This window comes from Echinops telfairi, unplaced genomic scaffold (genome assembly GCF_000313985.2).
Source record: "Echinops telfairi isolate 266 unplaced genomic scaffold, ASM31398v2 ScPeMD7_443;HRSCAF=831, whole genome shotgun sequence".
Taxonomy (NCBI): Eukaryota; Metazoa; Chordata; class Mammalia; order Afrosoricida; family Tenrecidae; genus Echinops; species Echinops telfairi.
The window spans coordinates 58117406-58141181 of NW_022104341.1; the positions used below are offsets into that span (position 1 = coordinate 58117406).

The 23776-nt window shown below is 41.6% G+C and overlaps 1 protein-coding gene across 2 annotated transcripts in view; it reads right to left on the minus strand.

Moving 5' to 3' along the window:
* Window positions 1-4812: 4812 nt before the first annotated feature.
* Window positions 4813-23776, minus strand: part of DYNLT5 (dynein light chain Tctex-type family member 5) — a 36353-nt gene continuing 17389 nt past the window's right edge. For both annotated transcript variants that reach the window (XM_045292123.1, XM_013003899.2), the window contains 3 exons: window positions 14321-14412; window positions 6725-6849; window positions 4813-5917 (listed from right to left, as the gene is read on the minus strand). In XM_045292123.1, the coding sequence (XP_045148058.1) occupies window positions 5714-5917; window positions 6725-6849; window positions 14321-14412 (421 nt within the window). In that variant the 3' untranslated portion in view covers window positions 4813-5713. The remainder of the gene's footprint in view (window positions 5918-6724; window positions 6850-14320; window positions 14413-23776) is intronic.

The following is a 23776-nucleotide window of genomic DNA, read 5'->3' on the forward strand; positions in this document are numbered from 1 at the left end:
GGACCAGTGGTGTGAGTGGTGATACTGGGAGGGTAGAGGGAGAGTGGGTTGGAAAGAGGGAACCGATTACAAGGAACTATATGTGACCTCCTCCCTCGGGGACAGACAACACAAAGTGGGTGAAGGGAGACATCGGACAGGGTACAATATAACAAAATAATAATTTATAAATTATCAAGGGCTCATGAGGGAGGGGGGAGCGGGGATGGATGGGAAAAAGTGAGGATCTAATGCCGGGGGCTTAAGTGGAGAGGAAATGTTTTGAGAATGACGAGGGCAATGAATGTACAAATGTGCTTTACACAATTGATGTATGTATGGATTGTGATAAGAATTATATGAGCCCCTAATAAAATGATTAAAAAAAGTTTTTGTGAAGAAAAATAATCTATCAAACAAGCAGTGAGACATCAACTAAAACTTGCATGGAAGATGCACACCAACATCTGTGATCCAAAGATTGTAAATAACATAATCTAAATCCGAAGGAGGGAATGGTATCAGACCTTAAATTGCGAAATTCTGGTTTGCAGAAGGCTGAGGATGACAGTGGAAGCCCAAAATACATTTATGGATCCTACACTTACAATAAACCTCTGGTGATTTCCCTCTGATCATAATTGAGGGATTGGAATAGCCTGGATATTAGACAGAGAATACTGTAGAGATGATTATAGTTAATTAAAATGATAAATCTGACTTGAGTGGTTAAAACCTCATCCTTTGATCTCCCTTTTTTTCATTTTATTGGGAGTTCTTATCAATATTATAACAATCAATTAGATCAAGCATAATTGCACCATTGCTGCCAGCGTAATTTTCAGTCATACTAAGAGGTGTTGCACAATCACTACTACAGTTTCAGAACATTTTATTCTTTCTTTTACTCCTTGACATCAGTTCCTTATTATGCCTGCTCCACCTTCCCCACCATACACCTGTCACTGCATTCTAGTCAATGCTGACTCGTAGGGACCCTCTGTGTTTTCAAGACTGTAACTATCAAATGGTATGCTGTTTGGATTATGTCCTAATAAAATGGCTTGAAAATATTTGTATCATGGAAGAAGAAAAGTAAAGCAATCTGGGATATCACATTATGAGGATGAGCAGAATTTGAAAATAAAAATAAAACCTAGTGAACAAGCAATCAATCGACAAACATCCATACTCAAACCATAGGTATCATTTTAGCAAGCAGAAGACAAAGGTCAAAGGCAAGCTACACCTGTGAGTCAGACATCTTACCAACTCCTCACGTACAATCCTTGAAGCAAAGGCATGAGTAATGTCCGTAATTATAATCATGCTTATGTTGGGGGGGACTTCCCAAAGGCACACCTCAAACAAAGGTTGGCAACTAAACAAGATATCAAACCTGTGCCTTCCCCCAAATGACGCCATTAGATTGCTGTCAAATGACTCCAGGAGGGAGCTGAGGTGGAATTCGGCTCTTGAAATGTTTCCCAGGTGTGGTGGTGGTGGGCCTGCTCCTGCCCTTCGTGAAAGTGAGCCGCGAGGAGACAAGGACGTTGGGTGCAGTCCGAGTCGTGACACCAGTAGCAGAGAAAAACCAGAGGTCGTGGGTGTGGGCCATGCCTTGAAAACTATTGAAGCAAAACCACACACTTGATGGTCGATGACTACTTAAGTATTGATTTTTCTTAATGCCTTTTTTGAAACTAGAGATAGGTTGAATCGGGCCGCAAGGAGAGTGCCAATTCCCTTATAAAGGTAGCGCTGAAGGCTCTAATTTGTTGACTGTCATTTAAAACGTCCCTCGAACATATTGTATAATTCCTAGGAGTGTTACAAAATGAATGACTTGAAGTAGTGCTTAAGTCTCCGTGTATAATCTGCGGGCCTCTGTTGTAAGAGCTTCCTAACACTGCAGGCTGCTTACTAACAATGACAGCTCAGCGCAGCACTGACGCTTCCATGGAAGATGCAAGCACATTGTTAAGAGGAACTTTACATAGCTTGTGCTTTCTGATGACAGAAATGGACCACGTCGAAATTTTACAATGAAGGAAAAAAGAAAGAAATTAATGTTTGATTTTTGTTTTAAGTGGTGGTGGTGGTGGGGGATCTTTTCTTCTTTTTTTTAATCATTTTATTAGAGGCTCATACAACTCTTATCACAATCCAGGTGGGAATCTTTTACTATTGATTCTGGGGCAGGGTTATGCTGATGTCCTCTGAGCAAACTGGGTTTTCAGTAATTTGCTAATAGATCCTGGTTCTAGTCGCTAAAGCTTCTGCTAATAAATAATGGATAAAGCAGAATGATGTTAGGTCTCAGAGTGGCCGACTGCCAAGCCTTCATCTCTCACCTTGATGTTGTAGCTCTCGATTTCCGTGTCCAGCTGCCTGAGGCTACTTCCATCTGAAATTCCCATTATTAACTTACACTCAACAAGTGCAAAGGCACACTTACTACGTTATCCTCAAATTCTTTCTACTGATTTTCTTACTCTTGCTAAAGGGGTCAAAGGTCTCCTAGTTACTTCGACTCCGCCTTCACCTGGCAGCCATACCGGTCAGTGAGGGCTCCCTCGTGGGCACTGGCCGGAAGCAGTATTGCGTTCTCTCCCAATCCCTGTGAGGTAGGTCCCTGCAGGGGCTCCGCTTTATGACGGGAAAGCTCTCCAGTGAGTGGGAGCTCAAGACGCAGCTCTCCAACCAGATCAAACCAGCGCCCTCCAGCAAGCCCATGGGGACTGAAGCCCCAGCTCCAGGGCTGCAACTCGCCCCAAGTTGCAACTTCTAAATGCCTTGTCATATTGCCGGGAAGGCACTTCTGACCTCCGTTCCCGCCACATCGGTGTGTAGAATTTGGCCTTATCACGCCCAAACTGTCTCCACGCCTTTCCATTTTCTCTGCCCTTTTCCTCTTTGAAGTAGTCTCTCTGCTCGTTCTCTATCTACAGATTCACTTCATTTACACTCTTAACCGAGTAAAACCGTCAGTGGCTATCTGTGGTCTGGGGGCACCTTTCTTAGCTCCGTAGTCAGGTTACTGTGTATCCATCCAGTCTAATCACTTCCCTTCACGAGTCTTACAGTCTATGCAGTCTAGACGTCCTCCTTTATTCGGAACTCCTCTGTGTTGTAATTGTATGCAAGCCCTCCATGTCGGGATTAAATGCTACTTCCTTCACGAAGCCTTTCATGAGTCCATTAATGAAATAAAGCATTCTGGATTGTTCTCATGACAACATATGCTAGCCTGTTCTCTGGTAACTTGTATCCTTTTCTTATCACCTCTATAGGATCCTAGCCCCTTAGGCTTGAAATGAATATGAATATTATCTGTAACAGTAATACATAATACTAAACTGCATATTACTAGTATCTGGTAGCTTTAGGTAGTGCAATACACATGGGTTTTGCTTTAAAAGTGAAGATTAGTGAAAAGGTACTGTTAGGTGCAGTCACAGTTTGTGGTCCGTGTACTCAAGGTGTTTTTAAACTATATTAGTATTTTTTAAAATTAGCTGGTAGAAGTAAGGAGCCCCTCTGCGAGGGAGAAGGGAGAGGAGAACAGGAGAAAACGAATAGACGGAGTGAGGTAGGAAAGCTGAGGCCTGAGTTTGACATGGAAAGGTCAGCACAGTTGTCGTAAATGGCAGGGGACATTCAGAGAAGGGACAGCAAGCGCAGTCTCCAAGTAGACGTGGGGTCAGCAGGTCTTGGGACAAAAGTTGGCACTTTGTCCTGAGACAAAAATGACACCCCTTGAGAGGGAAGCATACCGGGAAGTTTTGATATTCCAAAGTAAAACAACTTAATTCCCTGAAATTACTGCCTCATTTATGTAAAAAATCCTATCACAAGGCTTTGAGTGATAGCCAACATTCTTCAAGTTAGTTACAGTTTCACTGTATAGATTCTATGACTGGGTAATTGCTATAATTCATCACTGACTACCTGAGTTATGGGAAATCATAATATGCTGGCAAAATGTTCCTGCAGATATACGCTGCTGCCATCAGAGTTTTAGGTTTTGGTTTCTAACACAGTCAAAACATATGGTAAGAGATTACCTCACTGATTAGACCTTAGAACTCTGAAAAATAAAGTCATTTTAATAATGGGGTTCCTATATACTAACACAGTGTTTTCATCTGATTTGTTCATGTAAAATTGTCTTATGATTACCCTTACTGTTCTGAGAGAGGGTTATCACAGACGCATAATGAATTCCATCTACTTTTACTTGGGACTCAATCCAGATTCAAAACTGGCCTAGAGAGATGACTGAATACTGGTCTGGATAAATCATTACGTAGTTGTATTTCCACTGTAGTACTCACAGGGAACAAAAAGAAAGAAAATGGACTCATTTATTACAAAAGCCACTTAGGAAGACAGGAGGAGCAGAAAGAAAAGGATGTAAGAAGTATACATTTTGACTGCCCGCTGTTCTTTGTTTGGGGGACGCGGGGACTAGGATACCACTGAATTTTATGGCTGATAAGACACTGACCAATTTTACATTTGTATAATTTGCTTATGTGAATGCATGTAGCTTTTCCCTTAAGACTAGAGTGTTAGTAAGTTTCTCCATATGTGCCTAACTTGACTTTGACCTTTAGGCAATGTCCTTTAAGCCATCCACTGACTATCCAAGAACAACACAGACTGGCACTTCCCATGCGCTGGAGTTGAAAGCACCATAAAAGGAAATGACCCATGACACAAAACACGTCCGCCGCAGAATAAGAAAGCACTCCCGCCCTGTAAATTTTAGTGGCATCTGTTTAAAACTGCACTGGGTCACTTTAGGATTAAACTCATCGGGTCAAAATGTAAATGCACATATTTTATTTGGGAAACTGCCAACCATATATTCTGTACAGAAGTTTGTTAGCCGAGGGAAGCCGATCTAAAGGGACAATGGGCCGTGTATCTATCAAACACCGGGTCTGTTTGTGATACATGATTTTATGTGTTACAGATACACTTACTATTTAGCCTCATGCATATTTAATGTTACAACGTCTGCTTCAATGCCCTAAAAAGCCTTTGTTCACTTTATAGTCTCCATTATTGAAGAACCAATGTTCAGTTCCCTCACAATTTTGTAAAGTGCAGGCAACCCACAAGAGCTTCTTGATTTAGCCGGCTGCCCCTTGGGACTGAGATAATTTTTATGAAGTCATTAATTCTACCTCAGCAGTTTCAACTGTCAGGCACATGTAACAATAATTGCAGTTAATGAATGCTGCTCAATTTATTAAGTACAAAATGAAAACCAGTATTCTTTTATATGCGGCACTGAAACATATTATCATTTATCATTTGTGTACACCATGTTGAAAATTCAACTGTCATTTATTGGGCAGGGCATAAAACCATACATAGCTATATATTTTTTAAAAACTTAACTTCATTAAAGGATAATGCAGGAAATCCCAACTCTCTAATTAAGGAGTACGTTAAAAAATCAGTTCCAAATGCAACATATAATAAGAACCCATGTCTGTGAAAAAAAAGACCAGGGATTCCTGATTTAGGGAAAAAAGATTCCATCTTAAGCCATCCTTCTCTTCCGAAATCCATACAAGAGTCTCAAGAAGTCCCAAGGCTTCCCATTGCTTAGAATATTCACCTTGTTTCATTCTCCAAATTAAGGGCAGTGAAACTTTTGTCAATACAGAAGTTGTCGTTGAAAACCAAAATAACGAAGAAGTAGATTTCTTATTTTCAGTCACTCAAAGTAAACTGCATAGACATTGGCAAGAGCAAAGAGAGAAGAATTTCTGAAAACGTAAGATGAAAAAGTATCAGTTTTCGGATCCCACAGGCATCTGCTTCCAATGAACATACTCTGACCGGTCCGCTGTCCAATGTGAATACTCACGAGGAGCTTATACCGTGGGAGCATTAAAGCCTTGACCCGGGCTTTAATCACCTACCAGTGAAAAAGGGAAGAAAAGCCTTTTAGCCACATTGGAACTTCAACATCTCAATCTTTGTCACCCATTGGGGGGATTTCACATTGCACGATGCCTTGTTGATGCTTTCACTAATTGTTGTTGATCCCTGGTTCTGATCTCCTTCAAGGACTGTTCCCATGGATTGGGAAATCAGGGGCGATAAATCTACCTTTTCTAAGGCACAACAGAATACTTATCATCCAGAGTACAGATTTAAAAATTCTTGGGAAATCTGTATTAAGCTGGCTTCTCTTCAACGACTGCTGGGTTCAGAGTTAGGCAGACATTGTCTGGTCATTCAGAGTCCAGGGCTATATTCACACAGGACTTCGATGTCACATGAATTGTCATGAATGCTTTATTAAGATTTTTTTTAATCAAAAAAGAAAGTGGACAAAACCTAGATAGATAAAAGACCAATCCTTTACTTGATAAAATTAGCAGTGCATGTAAGGACCACAGTATCTTGACTAGTATTCAAAGAATGGTGAAGAACGAGGAGCTCATTAACATATTGGCTTGTGGCCATCCTTTTTGTAAGTAAACAAGACAGTTTTATACATCTTCTTTATAATACATGCAAATTGTGTACATAATAATCGCTTACCCAAAAGTTTTCTCTCGCACGCACATATACATGCACTATATGGGATATGGCCTAGCAAATCTTTTATTTAATATAAATAGGCATTTTCTGTGACTGTAAATAAGCTCCTTTCATCAAGAAGTAGGGATGGTTGTGCTTTCAGTAGATATTAATATTGGGAAAAACTCACACATACCTCAGAAATTGTCTTAGTCACTCGTCTACAGAATTCTGGTTCATATATCTCCTCTTGAAGATAGTTCGTTAACACATCCTTCAAAATGTGGTTCACAGCAGCCACAGGAAAATGTTGTGTAGGACCTGAAAACACAGACTCTCTTTCAAAGGAGTAATTTCAAACCATAGCCATTGTGCCCACGTGTTAATCAAAATTCAAACATGAAGAGACATTTGAAAAGGAAAAAAGAAGTCTTATCTAAGGGCAAAACCAAAACAAACAGTTTCCAGTCAGGTTCTCTGGAAGGGACAAGAAGATGATGGATCCATGCATTTCCCACACTACAAAAATGGGTATTCAGTCCTATTGGGGTTTGACATAAGGAATTTCTTCCTCCCTTGCCTACAGTTAGGGACCTACCTCAAAGTCTCAACATCTTTCTAACTATGTAAACCCAAACCCAAACTCACTGCCATCAAGTGGATGGACTCATAGCAGCCCCAGGGGATAAGGCAGAACTTTCCCTGTGGGTTCCCACCACCCGATCGAAGGTCACCTCAAGCAGGATCCACTCCAGGGCCGTGGGTGTGTCCCAGCGTGTTCAAGTGGCTAAGATGCTGGAAGTTTAAATTCACCCAGAGGCCTGTCAGTCGAAAGACCTATGTCTGAAACCATTAGTCACTGAAAACCCTACCGAGCACATTGTAGTGTGACACGGTAGTTGTCATCAGGAGTTGTAGGTGGCTTCATGACCACTGTTTGCTTCTTTTTCAAAGGACGAGCCCTTCTCCATCTTGTTTGTCTGAGGAGCACGTCCCATTTTTCAAAGCCAGCTCAAATGTCTGCTTCTCCAGGTATACTTCCACTTCCCTTCAGGGCCCAGCAATTACTCTCTTCTCCGTAATCCCAAGGCACCAGGCCCCATTGCTCTCCTGGCTCCTAATAACTTTAGATTATACCTAACCTTCCACTTGATCTTAACGCTTGCCTTTCTCCTCAGTAAACTAGGAAGCAGGGCTAGCAGGGCTTATATTGTTCCTGTTAGAAGTATAAGAATAGAAATGGAATTAAATATTTTCTAGACAATTATCACAATACATATCATGTATTTTACCGAGCATGACAGGCATTATATTAAATATTTTGTATTTATTACCTTATAGACTCTCTCAATAAATCTAAAGTTAATCCCACAGGTCTCCTCATTACAAATATGCTTTTAATTATTAGCAGGGTGATGAATGCTTTTACAAGACGAATTTTCAGAGGTTTAAATGCATTGAGAAGTGTATCCAGGTGCACACCGTGGTAGAGCGCAGATGCAGGTTTATTTAACTTGAGCTCTATATTCGTAATCACAGTCCATGTTTACAGCAAAAGCTTTGGCTGGGCCTGCTTTTCTGTGCACTCCAAAAGTCTTACTGGTGCCTCCTAGACACATTCATTAGCCTCATCACCACTCTGGTTATGTGACCATGTTATTAAGCTACATGTACAAGTGCCCAGGGCCCGCCAGTCATTACTTGCAGAAGAGACATGGATGAAGAAATGAGATCAAGAAGTACTTAGAATTGGATTCTAATAGTGTCCCTGTGTTTTAATAAGGGTTTATTTTTAGGAACTCTATCTGTCAGGGCATAAGGATGCATGTGGCATGTTCAAGTTAGAGGAGTGGCAGCAATCTTTAATATGATGAGTTTTTGGGGGGAGGTCCACCACTCATACTGCAGGGATTGGTAAATATCTCCCATCTCTTCATTTTGGGGGGCGTTAGTGGTTAGCACATAAATTCAAATAATAGTCACATTCGCTGGCTTTTCTATGTAGGCATATGGACCTCATCCTATCGCAGACAGCACTGGACTGAAAACGATCTTTTTGATGGTGACTATGATGCCATTCCTCATCACGTTGTCATCCCTGGCATAGCATGAATGTCTGAGTCCCAGTGACCAATGCCAGTCCATTCTACTCCCACATGGGTAAGGCATCTGTGTCCAAGCATTCCATTTCCTGTTGACAACTTCCAATGTGCATACAGTCATGCTCTGTACGGTCTACATTCCTGTTACTAATGAATCTTTGCAACTGTGTTTTTTTTCTTTCTCGTTTTGACTTGTGCTCATTGGCAACCAGAGTTCTTGAAAGCGTTACTAGAGTCACCTCCTTAAGATCACCTCTCGGAATGTGAGAAGGCAGCTCTTCTCCAGCCGTGCCTGGAGCACCTTCCAACACGGGCAGCTCACCTTGTGCCACTAGATTAGGAAATATTCCGCTGCTATTTCTACGGATTTCACTGGACAATTTTTACCAACTTCTGCAGTTTGAAATAGATCAAATATGAAATCAAGATGCATTGATCGTGATTGGGGATCGGAAAGTGAAAGTTGGAAAGAAAGAAAGATCAGCAGTTGGCAAAAAGGGCCCTGGTGACTGAAACAATCCTGGTGGTTGCAGGAGAGCAGAAGGGCAGCACGGATTGTATTTACTAATCTGAATTGGAATTGCCCACTACAGATTAGGAAGCAAATCCAAATAATCTCAAAATGATTTTGCTAACTGGATACTCGGTCCTTCTCAGGGATTATGCATTTGAAAAGAGGCTTTGATGCTGGAGGAAAATGCTGTGGACTTGGGGGAGATGCCAGGCATAACTGGCAGCAAAAATGCTACCAATCGCTTGTTTGTCCTGGTGCCTGCTGCCAGTGCTTTTAAAGAACTGGGTACCTCTTTAATCATAGTCCAGGCCAAAAAAAAAAAATCCCTCAGCTACTCATTCCATAACTAATAGGAAATTGTATTGAATATCATGGGAGGCTTGCTTCTATTCTCCCCTCCCCCCCATGTTATTTATTTATTTTTAACTTCTTATTGGGAATTGAGTGGAAGTTTACAGAAGAGGTTTTACATCCAGCAATTCATACACATTTGGTTTCAATTCATCCTTTGAAATCCCCTTAAGGGATGTACTATCACTTATTCCTCTTCTTCCCTGAGTTTCTTGGATCCATTTATCTTTCTTCCCCCCGCCCCCCCAAAGTTTTGCTGGCATATAATTCACATATCATACAATTTACTAGTTCAGCCTCATCAAGAAAAGTTGTACAATCATCACCACAATCAGTTTCAGAACAATTTTTCATTCTTGTACTCATTGATATTAGCTCCGTATTCTCTCCAACCTCCTCTGCCATCCCAAGGAACCATTAGTCCACTTACTGTCTCTATAGATTTACCTGTCCTGGACTTCATATACAGAAAAAACATTAAACGTACAAAAAACAAAGACAAAAACTAACCACAATAGCCAAGTAAAACAGAGAAAAACCTCAATCAAAAAGAAAGCAGAAAATATTAAAACCTAAAACAAGCATAAATGGGTCATAAGGGAGCTAAATTTTAACCTAACTGCATCTGCAACAGTCCACTTTCCATGTCACCAGTCCATGGTCAGAGGGGATTCACACCAGGGGGTTACTGCATGTGTATTTCTCCTTCACAACAACAATAACAACAACAACAAAACAAAAAACCTGGAAAAACTTTAAAATGGGTCAAAAGGGAGATCAAGTGATAAGATATTGCATTTTGACCTAACTGTGTTGGCCACAATCGACTTTACAATGCTCTCTGTCTGATACCAGGGCTAGACACATCCCTCAACTGTGATCACCTGAGAGTCAATCCATGCGCGGACCCGCAAGCACAATTTGGGCTTCCACTGTCATCCAAAGACGTCTGCAAACCAGGCGTTCACAATTTAAGCTTTGATATCATTCCCTCCTTTAGATTTGGATTATATTATTTATGATCCATGGATCCCCAAGGCTGATTGTTTTTTCCATGTGGACTTAGTTGATGTTTCACTTAGACGGCTGTGGTAGACTTCTATTCTTAGTGATACGGTAAAATCTAGTCACATCCAGAAACAATAGCATAAATGTGTCATCTAACCTTTGGGTCCTGTCGTGTTTTATTGGCCAATTGAAATAAAGTGGACACTGGGTACAAGAAAACCATGAAAGGATCCCATTGCCTGCACAGGGTTTCATGACTGGACGACCTCCGGGCTTCCTTATTAGGGCACCTGGGTTTTTTATTCTCGTAGACTTTGGGATTATGACTCCTTTCCTCCCCATTTCCGAGCCCTCCTCTGCTCATCACTGTCAAGTCATGTTTTCCCGAATGTTCTCTAGATTCATCTCTCTACTGCTCGTGCAGGTTTGGGGAGGATGGTGGGCGAGACAATATGTTCCTTTCTGAAGAGTCTTGTGTCCAGGGTCAGTTGTAAGACACTGATGGAGGGATTACGTGGGCTCTCAGGCCCAGTGGCAGCTGGAAGAGCCCCAAAGTGTCTTGCAAAGGGAGGCTGAGGACCAGGATGTGTAACGTGGAGGAATCATGTACTAGGAGGGTAGTCAGGAGAGTGACAGACCAAGGATATTAGAACAACTGACACTGGCCCAGGGTTTCATAATGTGTGAAAAATCAGTGAAAACACTTTACTTCATTTAATCGTTACAGCACTTTTCTGATGTATGGACTTATAAATATAGAAGAAATCCTGAGATTCAAGGATGTTGACTACCTCTCTCAAACTTAATTTACCCAGGCATTCAAAATAGAATTCACACTCTAATTCGAATTAGTTTGAATTTTCTTCTGTATTTCTTCCAGTTTGAATTTTCTTCTCAGTTTGAGAAGCTTTTGTATTTCTTCTCAGTTTGAATTTTCTTCTGTATTTTTGTCCCAGTAGTTGATGAGGAAAATATGGTAAGTGGTGTTTTATCTTAATAAATATACTGTCTGTTTTCCCTTACTTTTTTTGTGGCTAATTATATTCAGGTTGCTATCTCATATTTGGTATCTATCATTACTCAGGTAAAGTAGAATAATTGTGTTCAAAATATAAGATGTGATTAGATGCAGCAAACATTATTGGGTTGAATATGAGAAATTAATTAGACATAGCATGCTGATGATTGACTAATTTTTCCCCTTCTTCATTCTGCTGCTTAGTACTGCATTGTGTGGGCTCAGGTGACTCTTTACCAAAGCCCACAGAGTGCCTCTCACGTGCAAAATAAATCCAGACATCCAGGGAAGTGGAGATAGTGTTTTGAATATTAGCCAGATGATAATGGAACAATTAAAAATGATTTTTCAAGCATAAAAGACTTCAAATGTAAAATAACTATTCACATAAAATTTTGCAGGAAAATACTACATCTATACTAAGCGTTTTCTAGATTTACTTTTCTAACTTGCACTGACACTTAGTGTTTCTAAAGCTGACAGGACAGCTTGGCCTGTTAATGTAAAAAAATAGGTATGAAAATATATCCAAATGAAGAAGAAGCACAGGACTTCACATTTTGACTGGTCTGTATTGATGACAGCAGCTTTGGTAGTGTAGTGATTATGTGTTGGGCTGTTAACAGCAAGGTCAGCAGTTCAAAACTATCAACAGCTCCTTGGGAGAAAGACGTGGCTTCATTGTCAGAAACAAGGGCCATTCTACCCTGTCCTGCAGAGTTGCTGTGAGTCAGTATCAACTCTATGGCAGTGAGTGTTGTTTGGTTTTGTATTAGTGCCATGTGATACAAACTGCTCTGGCAAGTGCACCCCAAATTACTGGCATCAAAGGGTTAAAATCTATCAGTGACAGGTGGGAGAAAATGTGACCCAAATGTGGTTTGACTTTGAGTGATTGGCTAAATTTAGGACACAAATAGTGACATCAGGATTCAGTTGTTCCCTCTTGTTCGGCTCTGCTTTCCCGTATGCAAGCCCCAGCCAAACCCCCCAGTACTTGAGACTTCAGGGTCTGACTGGTTTCTCCAGTAACCTGAACAAAATTCCCTGGATCAAATCCCAAAGGCTTTCATTGGTTTGACCAGAGTTATAAGTTGTCTTGAACTCAGCCACTCTCCTGTTTCTGAAACCAGTGTCCATTTCACCAGAATGGTGAAGCTGGGTCCAGTTACCAGGAGTATTAAAACTTACTGGCTGGCAGAAATAATAGATGTCCACCCCTGGCACTCTGAAAATACCAGAAGATTGACTAATTATGGAGCCCACTAATCCATGTCGTCTTGGGGATTACTGTAGAAAACTGGCTACAAGGTTTAATGGGACGTGTTGATGGTCTGTAATTTTCCCTGGGTTAACTGGCCACAGATGGGACAACCTTGCCCCATAGGGTTTGTCTCTGGCCCTAGGTAAGTCTCTGTGGAATTTCCACATAGCACTAATTATAAAAGGATTCAGATAAGAGTGGGCAGGTCTGCATCTAGAGAAAACAAGTAGGTCTACGAGGAAGCATGAATGGGAAAAAGCTACTTGCCATAAGCTCTACCTGGGAGCATAGCGGCAGGTGCAAAGCTCTTTGTTCTCGAAATCCCCAAACCTCAGTGGTATGTGATAAACATCTCTGTCAACAGGGGACCGGAATCGTTTGCCTTGCGGAGCTTTTCCTTCCACCCATCAACAACATTGTTTGGTTTTACTGGATTAAACTTCCGTGAGCAGCCTCTTCATTGAGTTCCACTACTCAAGAGTGGCATCAGTCTGCCAAACAACTTTCCAAGGTCACCCATAAATATTCAATGAACTTCTTAATTCAGACATAGCTAATAAAGGTGATTGACATGAAGTAAAATGCTTAGCATTTGAGACAGTGAAAAAGTAGTCAATGGGTGTTGATCTGATTTTGCAGAGGAAGAAACTAAAATAAAGCAGCATCATATCACTTAATAAATGAACTTCCCTTATTTTCTGCCAGGCACCCTTAGGTGGCACAATGGTTAACTGCTCTACTACTAGCTGGAAGGTTGGCAGTTCCAACCTGTCCAGAGGCCCCTCAGAAGAAAGGACGGGAGATTTGTTCTTGGAAACCCTTTGAGGTGCAGTGCCATTCTGTACAGATAGGAATGCCATGCATTTGAGTTGACTCATTAAGACAAGGATGGATTTTTGGCCTTATTTTGTGCTGTGATGAAGATAATGATGTATTGTTTACATGATCATCAGTCATCACACGAGTAGTTTCAAAACCTGAGTGAGTGATAAAAGATAACTTCCCCCTACTATCATGATCCCAATTCTACCTTACAAATCTGGCTAGACCAGAGGATGTACATTGGTACAGATAGCAACTGGAAACACAGGGAATCCAGGACAGATGACTCCTTCAGGATCAGTGGTGAGAGGGGCAATGCCTGGAGAGTGGAGGGAATGTGGGGTAGAAATGGGGGACTGATTACAAGAATCTAAGTATTGCCTCCTCCCTGGGAGATGGACAGCAGAGAAGAGGGCAGGGGGAGATGTCGGACAGTGTAACTTATGACAAAACTATAATAATTTGTGAATTATGGAGGGTTCATGAGGGAGGGCAGAGGGGGGAAGGAGGGGGGAAATTAGCAACTGATATTAAGGGCTAAAGCAGAAGGCAAATGTTTTGAGAATGATGAGGGCAACAAATGTACATACGTGCTTGACACAATGGATGGATGTATGGATTGTGATGAGAATTGTACGAACCCCTAATAAAATAATTAAAAAATAAATAAAAAGGGCAATTAAAACCTGAAAAAAAAAAAAAAGATCACCGACCCAACTGGTAGGTGTTTCCCATCTGCACTGTAAGGCGCGAGGCACTGTCACGCTGGCCAGCCTCATCCAGATCAGCCACAGTACTCAGGGGGCTGCAAGCAAGGGAGAAAAAGAAACCTCAATAGTTGTGAAAACAATAATAACAAAATGCATTGCTGCTTTAAATTAAAATGTTGGAAAAATACGTTTTCCCTAAGAAAACGTCAAATAAATCCTATATACATACCCCTGTGACATACTGCAAGTCTAAAAGAGGTTGGAGATGGAAGAATGAAGGCCAAGCTGAGTTAGACCACGTCTCCTGGTACAGGGTGGGTGGGGCAGAGAAGACCCAGGTCATTTCACTATCCCTAAAGTTCACCTTTAAGAGATCGTATCACATCTGTTAACACTTGACCGATGTCTACAGGCTCACAGAGCACACCTTTCAAATGCCAGTGCCAATCTCGGGTCGATTATCACACGTGCATAGTCTCTCCAAAGGGACAAAGGTGCCAGAGAGGCCTGGGGAATGTAAGAGGAAGCTTGAAATGTTAAGGGAAAACTCGGTATTCCTGGAGGTGTCCGCTGTAATGTGTGTCTCACGAAAGCCCTTGAGTAGGAAACAGAAAACTGAGACGCTCTGCTCGTATAAGGTGAGGACAAACCACAATTCACCCCAACGATCGTAAATCGATAAGCATCAATCATCCTTTTCAGAGAAAGGGGGTTGGTTTGGTTACCAAGGCAATGTGAGCTTATCCAGGTGCTGAACAGGAGACCCAAGAAAAGAGGAGCCCCTAACGTCCGCAAGCACTGTATAATTCTACTCAATTCAGAAGCAATTCAGCGGTCACTAATGGCAGTCTCAGAACGCCCCACCCCCAGTTCTCTCCACCTGTGAAAATGGAAGTTGCGACAGATGTCATTTCAAAGGAGATGATATAACAGTGTGTGTGTGTGTGTGTGTGTGTGTGTGTGTGTGTGTGTGTGTTTATTCAGAGGGGCCACTTTTCTCAATCGACTGTATTTCTGCTTTAATTTGATGAGAAAAGAATATGTTTGTAATCTTTGGGGATTTTCTGTTTCTCAACAAAGCTTAAAATACACCATTCTCTGCTGAATGAATGGGTAAATTTCTTCCAAATTGATACTTTATGAAAATCAGAGACAATCGTCTTACAAACTACTTTCTACATAAAAAAAAAAAATCCACCAGATAAATTGAGGTTTTCCCACCCAGCCCAAGAGAGGGATGCAAGACATGATGGCTGCTTTTCCACGAGGCGTTTTGGGATTCGGGTTCTCGTCTTCGTTCTGGTAACACCTGTTTTCCTCATCATTTTCTGTTGCCCTTTGAAGTAGTCACCAGGCTGTTTGGCCACATTGGCTACAGGTGTTGTGGGATTGCCAAAGGTGATAGTGTTTGCTCAGAACAGCCACTGCTGCATAAACTGCTTATTTGAGGGTAAGGTGATCTGCAGACGCAGTATTATATGTGCTGTTTTTAACTTTGCAAAACGCACTTTGCCTCAGTGATCTCATTTTGCTTCCCCAATATTCTTTGAAGGATGCCCGGGAGTCATTATTTCCACTTCTTTCTGAGATTACAGAAATGAAGCAAAAGGTAGTCAAGGAGCTTCCTTAAAGTCAGAGATAAAGGCAGCTTCAGATTTCAAATAACCTTGGTGTCTCTGAAAGGCACAGTCTCACATATGGTCATATCTGCCCGACTGCAAGCAGGGCTCATGACTGCTGGAACCAATTCATTACTGCAGCGCAAGGTTGCTTGCATGAAGATGAGCAGAAGCTACTGACAAAACCTCTATGCCTTTCTACAGAACACCATTCTGTAAACGGATAGGAAGCAAACCAAAATTGGCATAAAATTAAAACTCTCAGGAGTTAGAAGTCTAAGACAAGAAATTAAATCAAGACGTTCCAAATAGCCCAATATTGCTTTGTTCCATGCTACTAAAAATGGACAATCAATGCAATATACGTATATTATCATTAAGAAATTGGAGGGTGCCTCTCAGGTACCAAAGCAATTTTTATTCAGGGGAGCAACAAGTGACCCAAAATCAGTGGCAAAGAGGGTGTGAGAGGCCTGGTAGGGATTCAGCAAGGGCAATATAACCAAGAGAAATCACTGAAACCCAAATGAAGGCTGACCATGATAGTGGGACAAGAGGAAAGTAAAGGGAAATAGAGGAAAGGACTAGGGGACAAAGGGTATGTATAGAGGTTTTAAGACTGGAATGTACATATGTAAATATATTTATATATGACTGTGGGGAAACAGATCTATGTACATATATTTATAGGTTTAGCATTAAGGCAGCAGATGGACATTGGGCCTCCACTCAAGCACTTACTTAATGCAAGAACACGTTGTTCTATTAAATTGGCATTCCAGGATGCACAGCTTCCCGACACAATTGCTGAAGAAAAATGTGTGCATGAGCAGGTGTGGTGAAGAAAACTGATGGTGCCCGACTATGAAAAGATGTGGCATCTGTGGTCTTAAAGGTTTGAGGATAAACAAGCGGCCCTCTGGCTGAGAAGCATCAAAGCCCACATGGAAGAAGCACACCAGCCTGTGTGACCATGAGCTGTCGAAGGGATCAGGTATCAAGCATTAAAGAACAAAAATCATGTCATTGTAAAAGTGGGTGAGTGCAGAGTGGAGACTCAAAGCCCATCGGTAGGCAACTGGATGCCCCCTTACTCAAGGTGTGTGGGAGGAGATGAGCCAATCAGGGTGCAGGGTAGCAATGATGAAACATATAACTTTCCTCTAGTTCTTGAATGCCCCCCCCCCCACAATCATGATCCCAAATCTACCTTACAAATCTGGCTAGACCAGAGGATGTACACTGATACAGATAGCAACTGGAAACATGGAATCCAGGACAGATGACTCCTTCAGGACCAGTGATGAGAGGGGCGATGCCTGGAGAGTGGAGGGAATGTGGGGTAGAAAAGGGGAACTGATTGCAAGAATCTAAGTATTGCCTCCTCCCTGGGAGATGGACAGCAGAGAAGAGGGCAGGGGGAGACGTTGGACAGTGTAACTTATGACAAAACAATAATAATTTATGAATTATGAAGGGTTCATGAGGGAGGGGGAGAGGGGAGGGAGGGGGGAAATGAGCAACTGATATGAAGGGATAAAGTAGAAGGCAAATGTTTTGAGAATGATGAGGGCAACAAATGTACATATGTGCTTGACACGATGGATGTATGTATAGATTGTGATAAGAACTGTCGAGCCCCCAATAAAATAATTTTTTAAAAATTGGTAAGCATACATGAGAAAACTCAAAAAACTCTCGGCCATTGCATGGAGGCCGACTCACAGGAACCCTATAGCAGAGGGTAGATTGTGGGCTGACCTTCAGAGACTGACTCTTGACAGAAGTAGAAAACCTCATTCTTCTCCATGGAGTGACTGGTGGCTTTGAATGGTTAACCTTGAAGTTAGTAGTGCAAGCATGTGACCATTACACCATCAGGGCTCCCAAGTGTCATTAAAGACAGTCTCAACATTTTACCGTTGTGCAAGTAAAAAGTTGTGCAGACTGTTTTAATCACTAAAGATGGTTTTGATCCCTGCTCTTTGATTTCATTTAAACCAGTGTTTCTCAACCTTCCTAATGCTGTGACCCTTTAATACAGTTCCTCATGTTGTGGTGACCCCCAAACATAACATTATTTTCGTTGCTACTTCATCACTGTAATTTTGCTACTGCTCTGAATCGGGTGACCCTTTGAAAGGGTCGTTCAACCCCCAAAGGGGTCGTGACCCACAGGTTGAGAACCGCTGATTTAAACCATATATACTTAGTGTAAAAGTTTCAAAGCACCAAAATAATACAATGAAGAATGCAGGATCACATAAAATATTATTAAGCACAGCAGTAGAACAGAATTCGTTTTTTGCGATGGAGATGGACTTTCGGAGTCAATTTCAGATGTTTTGTGCTAGAAATGTGGCAACACCTGGGGTAGCCAATCGCCCGTCCCTGTGTGATTTTCGAAGGCTCACCACACATTGACTAAAGTTATAATTTCATGGAAAATTGTGTACATAAACAACAAAACCAACCCACTTCTTTTTAGTAGTGCATTAATTTTAGTAGAGATGTAACAGTGCCCACATTAAAATGGAATGGGCTAGAAAAAGGTAGTTAGAGTTGAAAAAACAGAGTGCCCTAAAAGATAGAATACCTATTTCTTGAAGGAAAATAAAGAGGAGAAATGTTAAACATACTTTCCATCTAGGAAAGTAACATTAAGCCGGAAAATGGGCTTGGTACATTTTCAGAAATAAAGTGAGCTCTCTGGGTGTTAAAATTGGAAACTAGAAATATCAGTTTAGAATACTGGCTTAGAAAAAAAGACTTGGACAGAGTTTCCTTTGATAAGTAGTTTCTTGACATTCCTTTGGACTCGTTGAAGAGCCAACGGCCAGGTGGTGAAAGAGTACATTTACAGTGTGATGACCACGGCTCTGTCTGTGACACAAAAGAGCTTCTTTGCGACCTGTCGTAACATCTCAGGTGGGTGCATTGCGGTTTTCAATGGCTAGATTTTCCCTTTTGGACACATGATCTTTTTACCAAGGTGATGCTGTGTTTGATTTTACCTTTCACACGTGCAAATGTTCTTCTAGTTTTCTGTACCATAAACTTGTTTCCCTTTCTGGGAAAAAAAAGTCCATTGTAACATGTGTCCCGGAGAGTTGTAAAACATTAGGAAGGAAGGTAGATTAAAAGTAATGTGGGATTAAAGAAGAAAAGTAAAGAAAGACTGGCGTAAATGACCAGTGAAAACGGTAAATATTCTTCTGGAGAGACGGCTAACCATTTGTGACCTGCTGCAAAATTCAGCGACTGCTTGGAACCACATGTTCCATTACTGAAGACAGGCTCGGCTGAGCAGAGCTCTTGTGCACGGGGCCCAGAAGCCGCTATCAGGCATTGGACTCGAATAACAAAAGTCACCCTCCCTTTCAGCACCCGACTGACACCAGGAAGGCATGGCAATTTTTAGAAACAAAACTTCCCATGAGAACGGAAGAGCTTGTGATCCAATGAAGAGGGAAAAGAAAAAAGAGACAAGCGTTGGAATGTGTTTTCATGAAATTCCGTTTGCATAAAAACACCTGGCTACTTTTCTTGCCGAGCGACCCCTGGATTACAGAGCATGGATTATCATCATGACTGTTAAAGAGAGCAACAATTCCAATCAAATAGCACTTGCCCCAAGACCATGGAACTACTAATACGAACGCATTCCCAGCCGTTTTCGCTGCCGTTCTTAGGGGTTTTGAAGGTCCAGGAGGAGATACTATTCAAATACATAACTGGTCTGGGAGGCACTGAGTCGTAGATTAAGACGATCAGAGTATCATCTCTTCCCTCAATTTCAAACTCCCAAATGTCTGGCACTTGCGTACTTTCGATGATACCATTGACACGTGATTTTTTTTAAAAAGCTCCTTACTAAGGTGATGTGCTGCCTCCCTGTGGAGACATCTCATAACGCCACACGAAAAAGGCCTCTAGGTATAAATTCCAGTTCTTGCCTTCCTTCATTCTCTCACCATTCTTCCCCCTGATGTGGCAGGTCAAAGGAGAAGCACTGGGTCAGTAACACTAAGAAAAATAAGAGGGCGCGACTGTGCTTGAGACACAGGGTAGACCACTCACTGTCCAAGGAAACCAATATGCAGCTAGACTGACTTAGAAGCTGCTCACCTACGGTGATACGTTTAGAAACGTCCCACTAAGAGCCCCAGCATACCGACGGCTCCCTGGGTGGAGATGATGTTACTTGTCTGTAGGGTACTTCAGCTTCATGCTCATTTTGTTCACAGCAAGCGTGATGGATTTTTTAACACGTCATTTTACAGCTATTTCGCTCGTTTTATGAATCTCCAATGAGCCCTAGTGGCATCCTGGGCTACGAGCTGGGCTGAAGATCCCAAGGTCAGTGGTTCAAATCCACCAGGCTCTCCACTGGAGAGAGGGGAATTTCTGCTCTCAGAAACCTGCAGGGGCAGTGCTGTCTGTCCTCTCCTATAAGGTGTGTGTCACTCTCAGTCGGCATTGCTTTGATGGCAGTGAGTTTGGTTTTTGACTTTTTATTAATCCCATATTACTAGTAAAAAGAAAGCTATAAGATAATTTTCAAAAACAAAAGCGGAAAGAAAAACGCAAAGGTTATCTATATGCTCTTGTGGGATATATACATGTTCAAGACCAGGAATGACTCTGAAGGACAAAGAATGAGCCAGGCAACCGGTGACAAGTACAATCTGAGGTGACTGACGATCGTCAAGGAAAGGCAAGGACAAAATCAACGAATGCTGATTGTGTTGACAGAGAATCACAGCTCATATTTGAAGCCTCCTGAGCCAATCACGATCATGCAGAAGGAGCAGGAGAAAGGATAGGTCTAGGGCCGCTGAAGGGTTTGCACTGCAGCTCCTGGCCGGAGGCATCAATTCAAAGCCCCATTGGCCTCAGCAATCCTCAGCGTGGGGCTGAGGGGGGGCCAGTTATTTCTACAATGTGGGGATCAAGAAAAGGTGTGACCAGTCTCCACAGGTCTTCAACCCGAATGCGAATATTCCTTTGGGAAACAGATGCGTGATGTCTTAGCCAGGAGACAGAGTGTGTCTTGCTTTAAATTCTTGAGGATGCACCTTTCCGTTTGCTATAAATGGATCTACAGTGAACCCTCGTTTATTGCGGTTAATCGGTTCTAGACCCTACCGTGATAAATGAAATTCCGCGAAGTAGGATTCCTTATTTGTAAATCAAATATTTTCGTAGTTAGAGCATAGAGGACATGAAAAAACACCCTTTAGTCACCATTACACTTGTATTACCCAATTAATTAAACGAAAAAGGGAAAATACAGTAAAACATTTTGGACGTTATAATTATCATTTATTATATTATTTATGGCATCAAGCGTGTACAGTATGAGCCAATCAGTGGCAGTAATGACAGAGCATGCGCTGTTACGCAAAAACCGCGATAGAGTGAAGCCGCGGAAGTCGAAGCGCGAAGTGGTGAGGGTTCACTGTATGTCTAAAGTGTGAAATCCCTTAATTTCACAGATACATACTTGTATACCTGTGAGCCGGACCTGTTTGTAAGCAAAATAAGTTGCTTGCGCAAGATATAGTAATACAATAATATACTAATGAGTCAATCAATAGTCAACCAATCTTTATTATGTCACCATGTGCCAGACACGAATCTAGATCCTCACTATACAATAATTAAATAATACTCAACTAAGATCTGACCTCATGGAAGTTTTATTACTGTGAGAAGAGAGACAAGAGATAAGGTACTTGACAAGTAAGCTATTTCTGACGATAAAAACCAGCAAACCTACTGCCATGGAGTCAAGGCTGACCCGTAGTGAGGCTATAGGACAGTGTAGAACTAACTAAGTGCCCCGTAGGCTTCTGAGACCTTAAAGGTTCCCGGGAATAGGAAGCCTAGGCATTCTCCCGCAGAGCAGCTGGAGGTCTCAAAGGGCCAACCATGCGAATCACAGCCCACGGTGTAACCACCTCACCACCACGGCTCCTCGAGCAGGTTCAAGGAGTTTGGAAAATGGGCGAGAGCAGAGCATTCTGTTTGCACGTTTAAATAGAATGCATAGAATTGAAGAATGTGAAGGAAAAAACTCTGCGGACCTCTGAGAAAAAATGCATTCCAGGGCAAGGGAATAGCCTGGTGTATTTGTGGAATTTCATAGAGGCAGAGTAGCCAAAGCAGAGGAAATAAGCAGAAGTATATGAGAAAAAAAGATGACAAAGCTGTCAGGATAGCAACCTAGAACTTGATTCAATGGTAACTAACAACAAGTTAGAAAGAAGAGATGTGATTCAAACTCAGGTCTAGATTCATTCATGTTTATGGTTTCTGCTTCTAGATGCAGAAATAATTACAAAAATAAATGCGTGTGCTGGATTTATATGTGCCATGCACTCTTTAGGAATTATTTTCACAAACCTTTATAATATCCCTAAGTGTCAATTACTTTCGTATTTTACAGAAGAAGAAATGGAGACAAAAAAGGATCAATAATTTGCACCGGATCCTTAGTTCCCAAGTGCCGTAACTGGAACTTGACATGGGCTACCTGTGCATACTCACTCTCTGACCCCTTACACGCTGCTTTAGGACTCCCCAGTATTGCTGCTACTTGCATGGACTTCAAATATACTCTCATGACTTTTCTATGGTCCAGGGGCAGAGAAGCTCAGATAGAGTAGTTGCTGCCATTCCGAAGTTATGATAATATTGGCAATTCATTTGACTATGCCATGCCACGGTTGCTTCATCAATACACGGGGATAATAAGTGAATGCCCCCAAACGGTTAGATTTCTTCTAAGAATGTATACCATATATAATTGTGTATAAGCCCAGTTTTTAGCACATATTTTCTGCAGTTTTTGTGGTCAAATTAGGTGCCTCCGCTGATATTCGGATCGGCTTATACTCAAGTATATACGGTATATTAGTTTTCATTCTCACTTGCCTTGCCAACCTTTTGCCATTCGGATGGTTGAAAAGGTGGTTGTTAGGTGCCCTCAAATTCCTTCTGACTCAGAGACCTGGTGCCCAACCGAACAAAACTTCCTGCTTGATCCGCCAGCGGCCTCTCAATGGCTGCTGGGTTGGAGCCCATTGTTGCAGCCAATATGGCAATCCATCTCGACAGGGTCGTCTTCTTTATCCCTGCCTCTCCACTCTCCTAAGCACCATGTCTTGCTCTAGGGACTTGACTCCCCCGATAACATGCCCAAAGTATGTAAAACAGTCTCTCCATCCTCACTTCCAAGAAGCACTCTGATTGCACTTCTTCCAAGACAGATTTGCTTATTCTGGAAGTCCATAGTATTTTCAACATTCCTAGCCAGCATCTTATTAAATTGCACCGATTCTGCTTAGGTCTTATTCAGTGTCCAGCGTTGACAAGCCTATGCGGACACTATCATGGCTTGGGTGGGGCATACTATAGTCCTCGAAATGACAGCCTTGCTCTTCTTGTTTTCATTTGCATCTTTCTGATTCAAAATAAATTCGATCATCTCTTCATACTCTGCTTAGTAATTTGGGCTTCACTTCTGAAAAGTGATACTTATCTCCTTCAACAAGTTTTTCCAAACATTTCCGTATTTTATTGTTAATATGCAAGACATGAACATCTGCCTTTTACTGATCTATTAACTAGCTGTATTGCATCTTTTGAGGAATAGAGGCAACATTTTCTTTTTTATTTCTTTTTTTTTGAGATAAATATATAAAACATTTGAATTCTTAAATATTATTGAGTCATTCATGACTCTTCTTTTTTTTTTAAAAAAACATTTTATTAGGGGCTCATACAACTGTTATCGCAATCCATACACACATCAATTGTGTAAAGCGCATTTGTA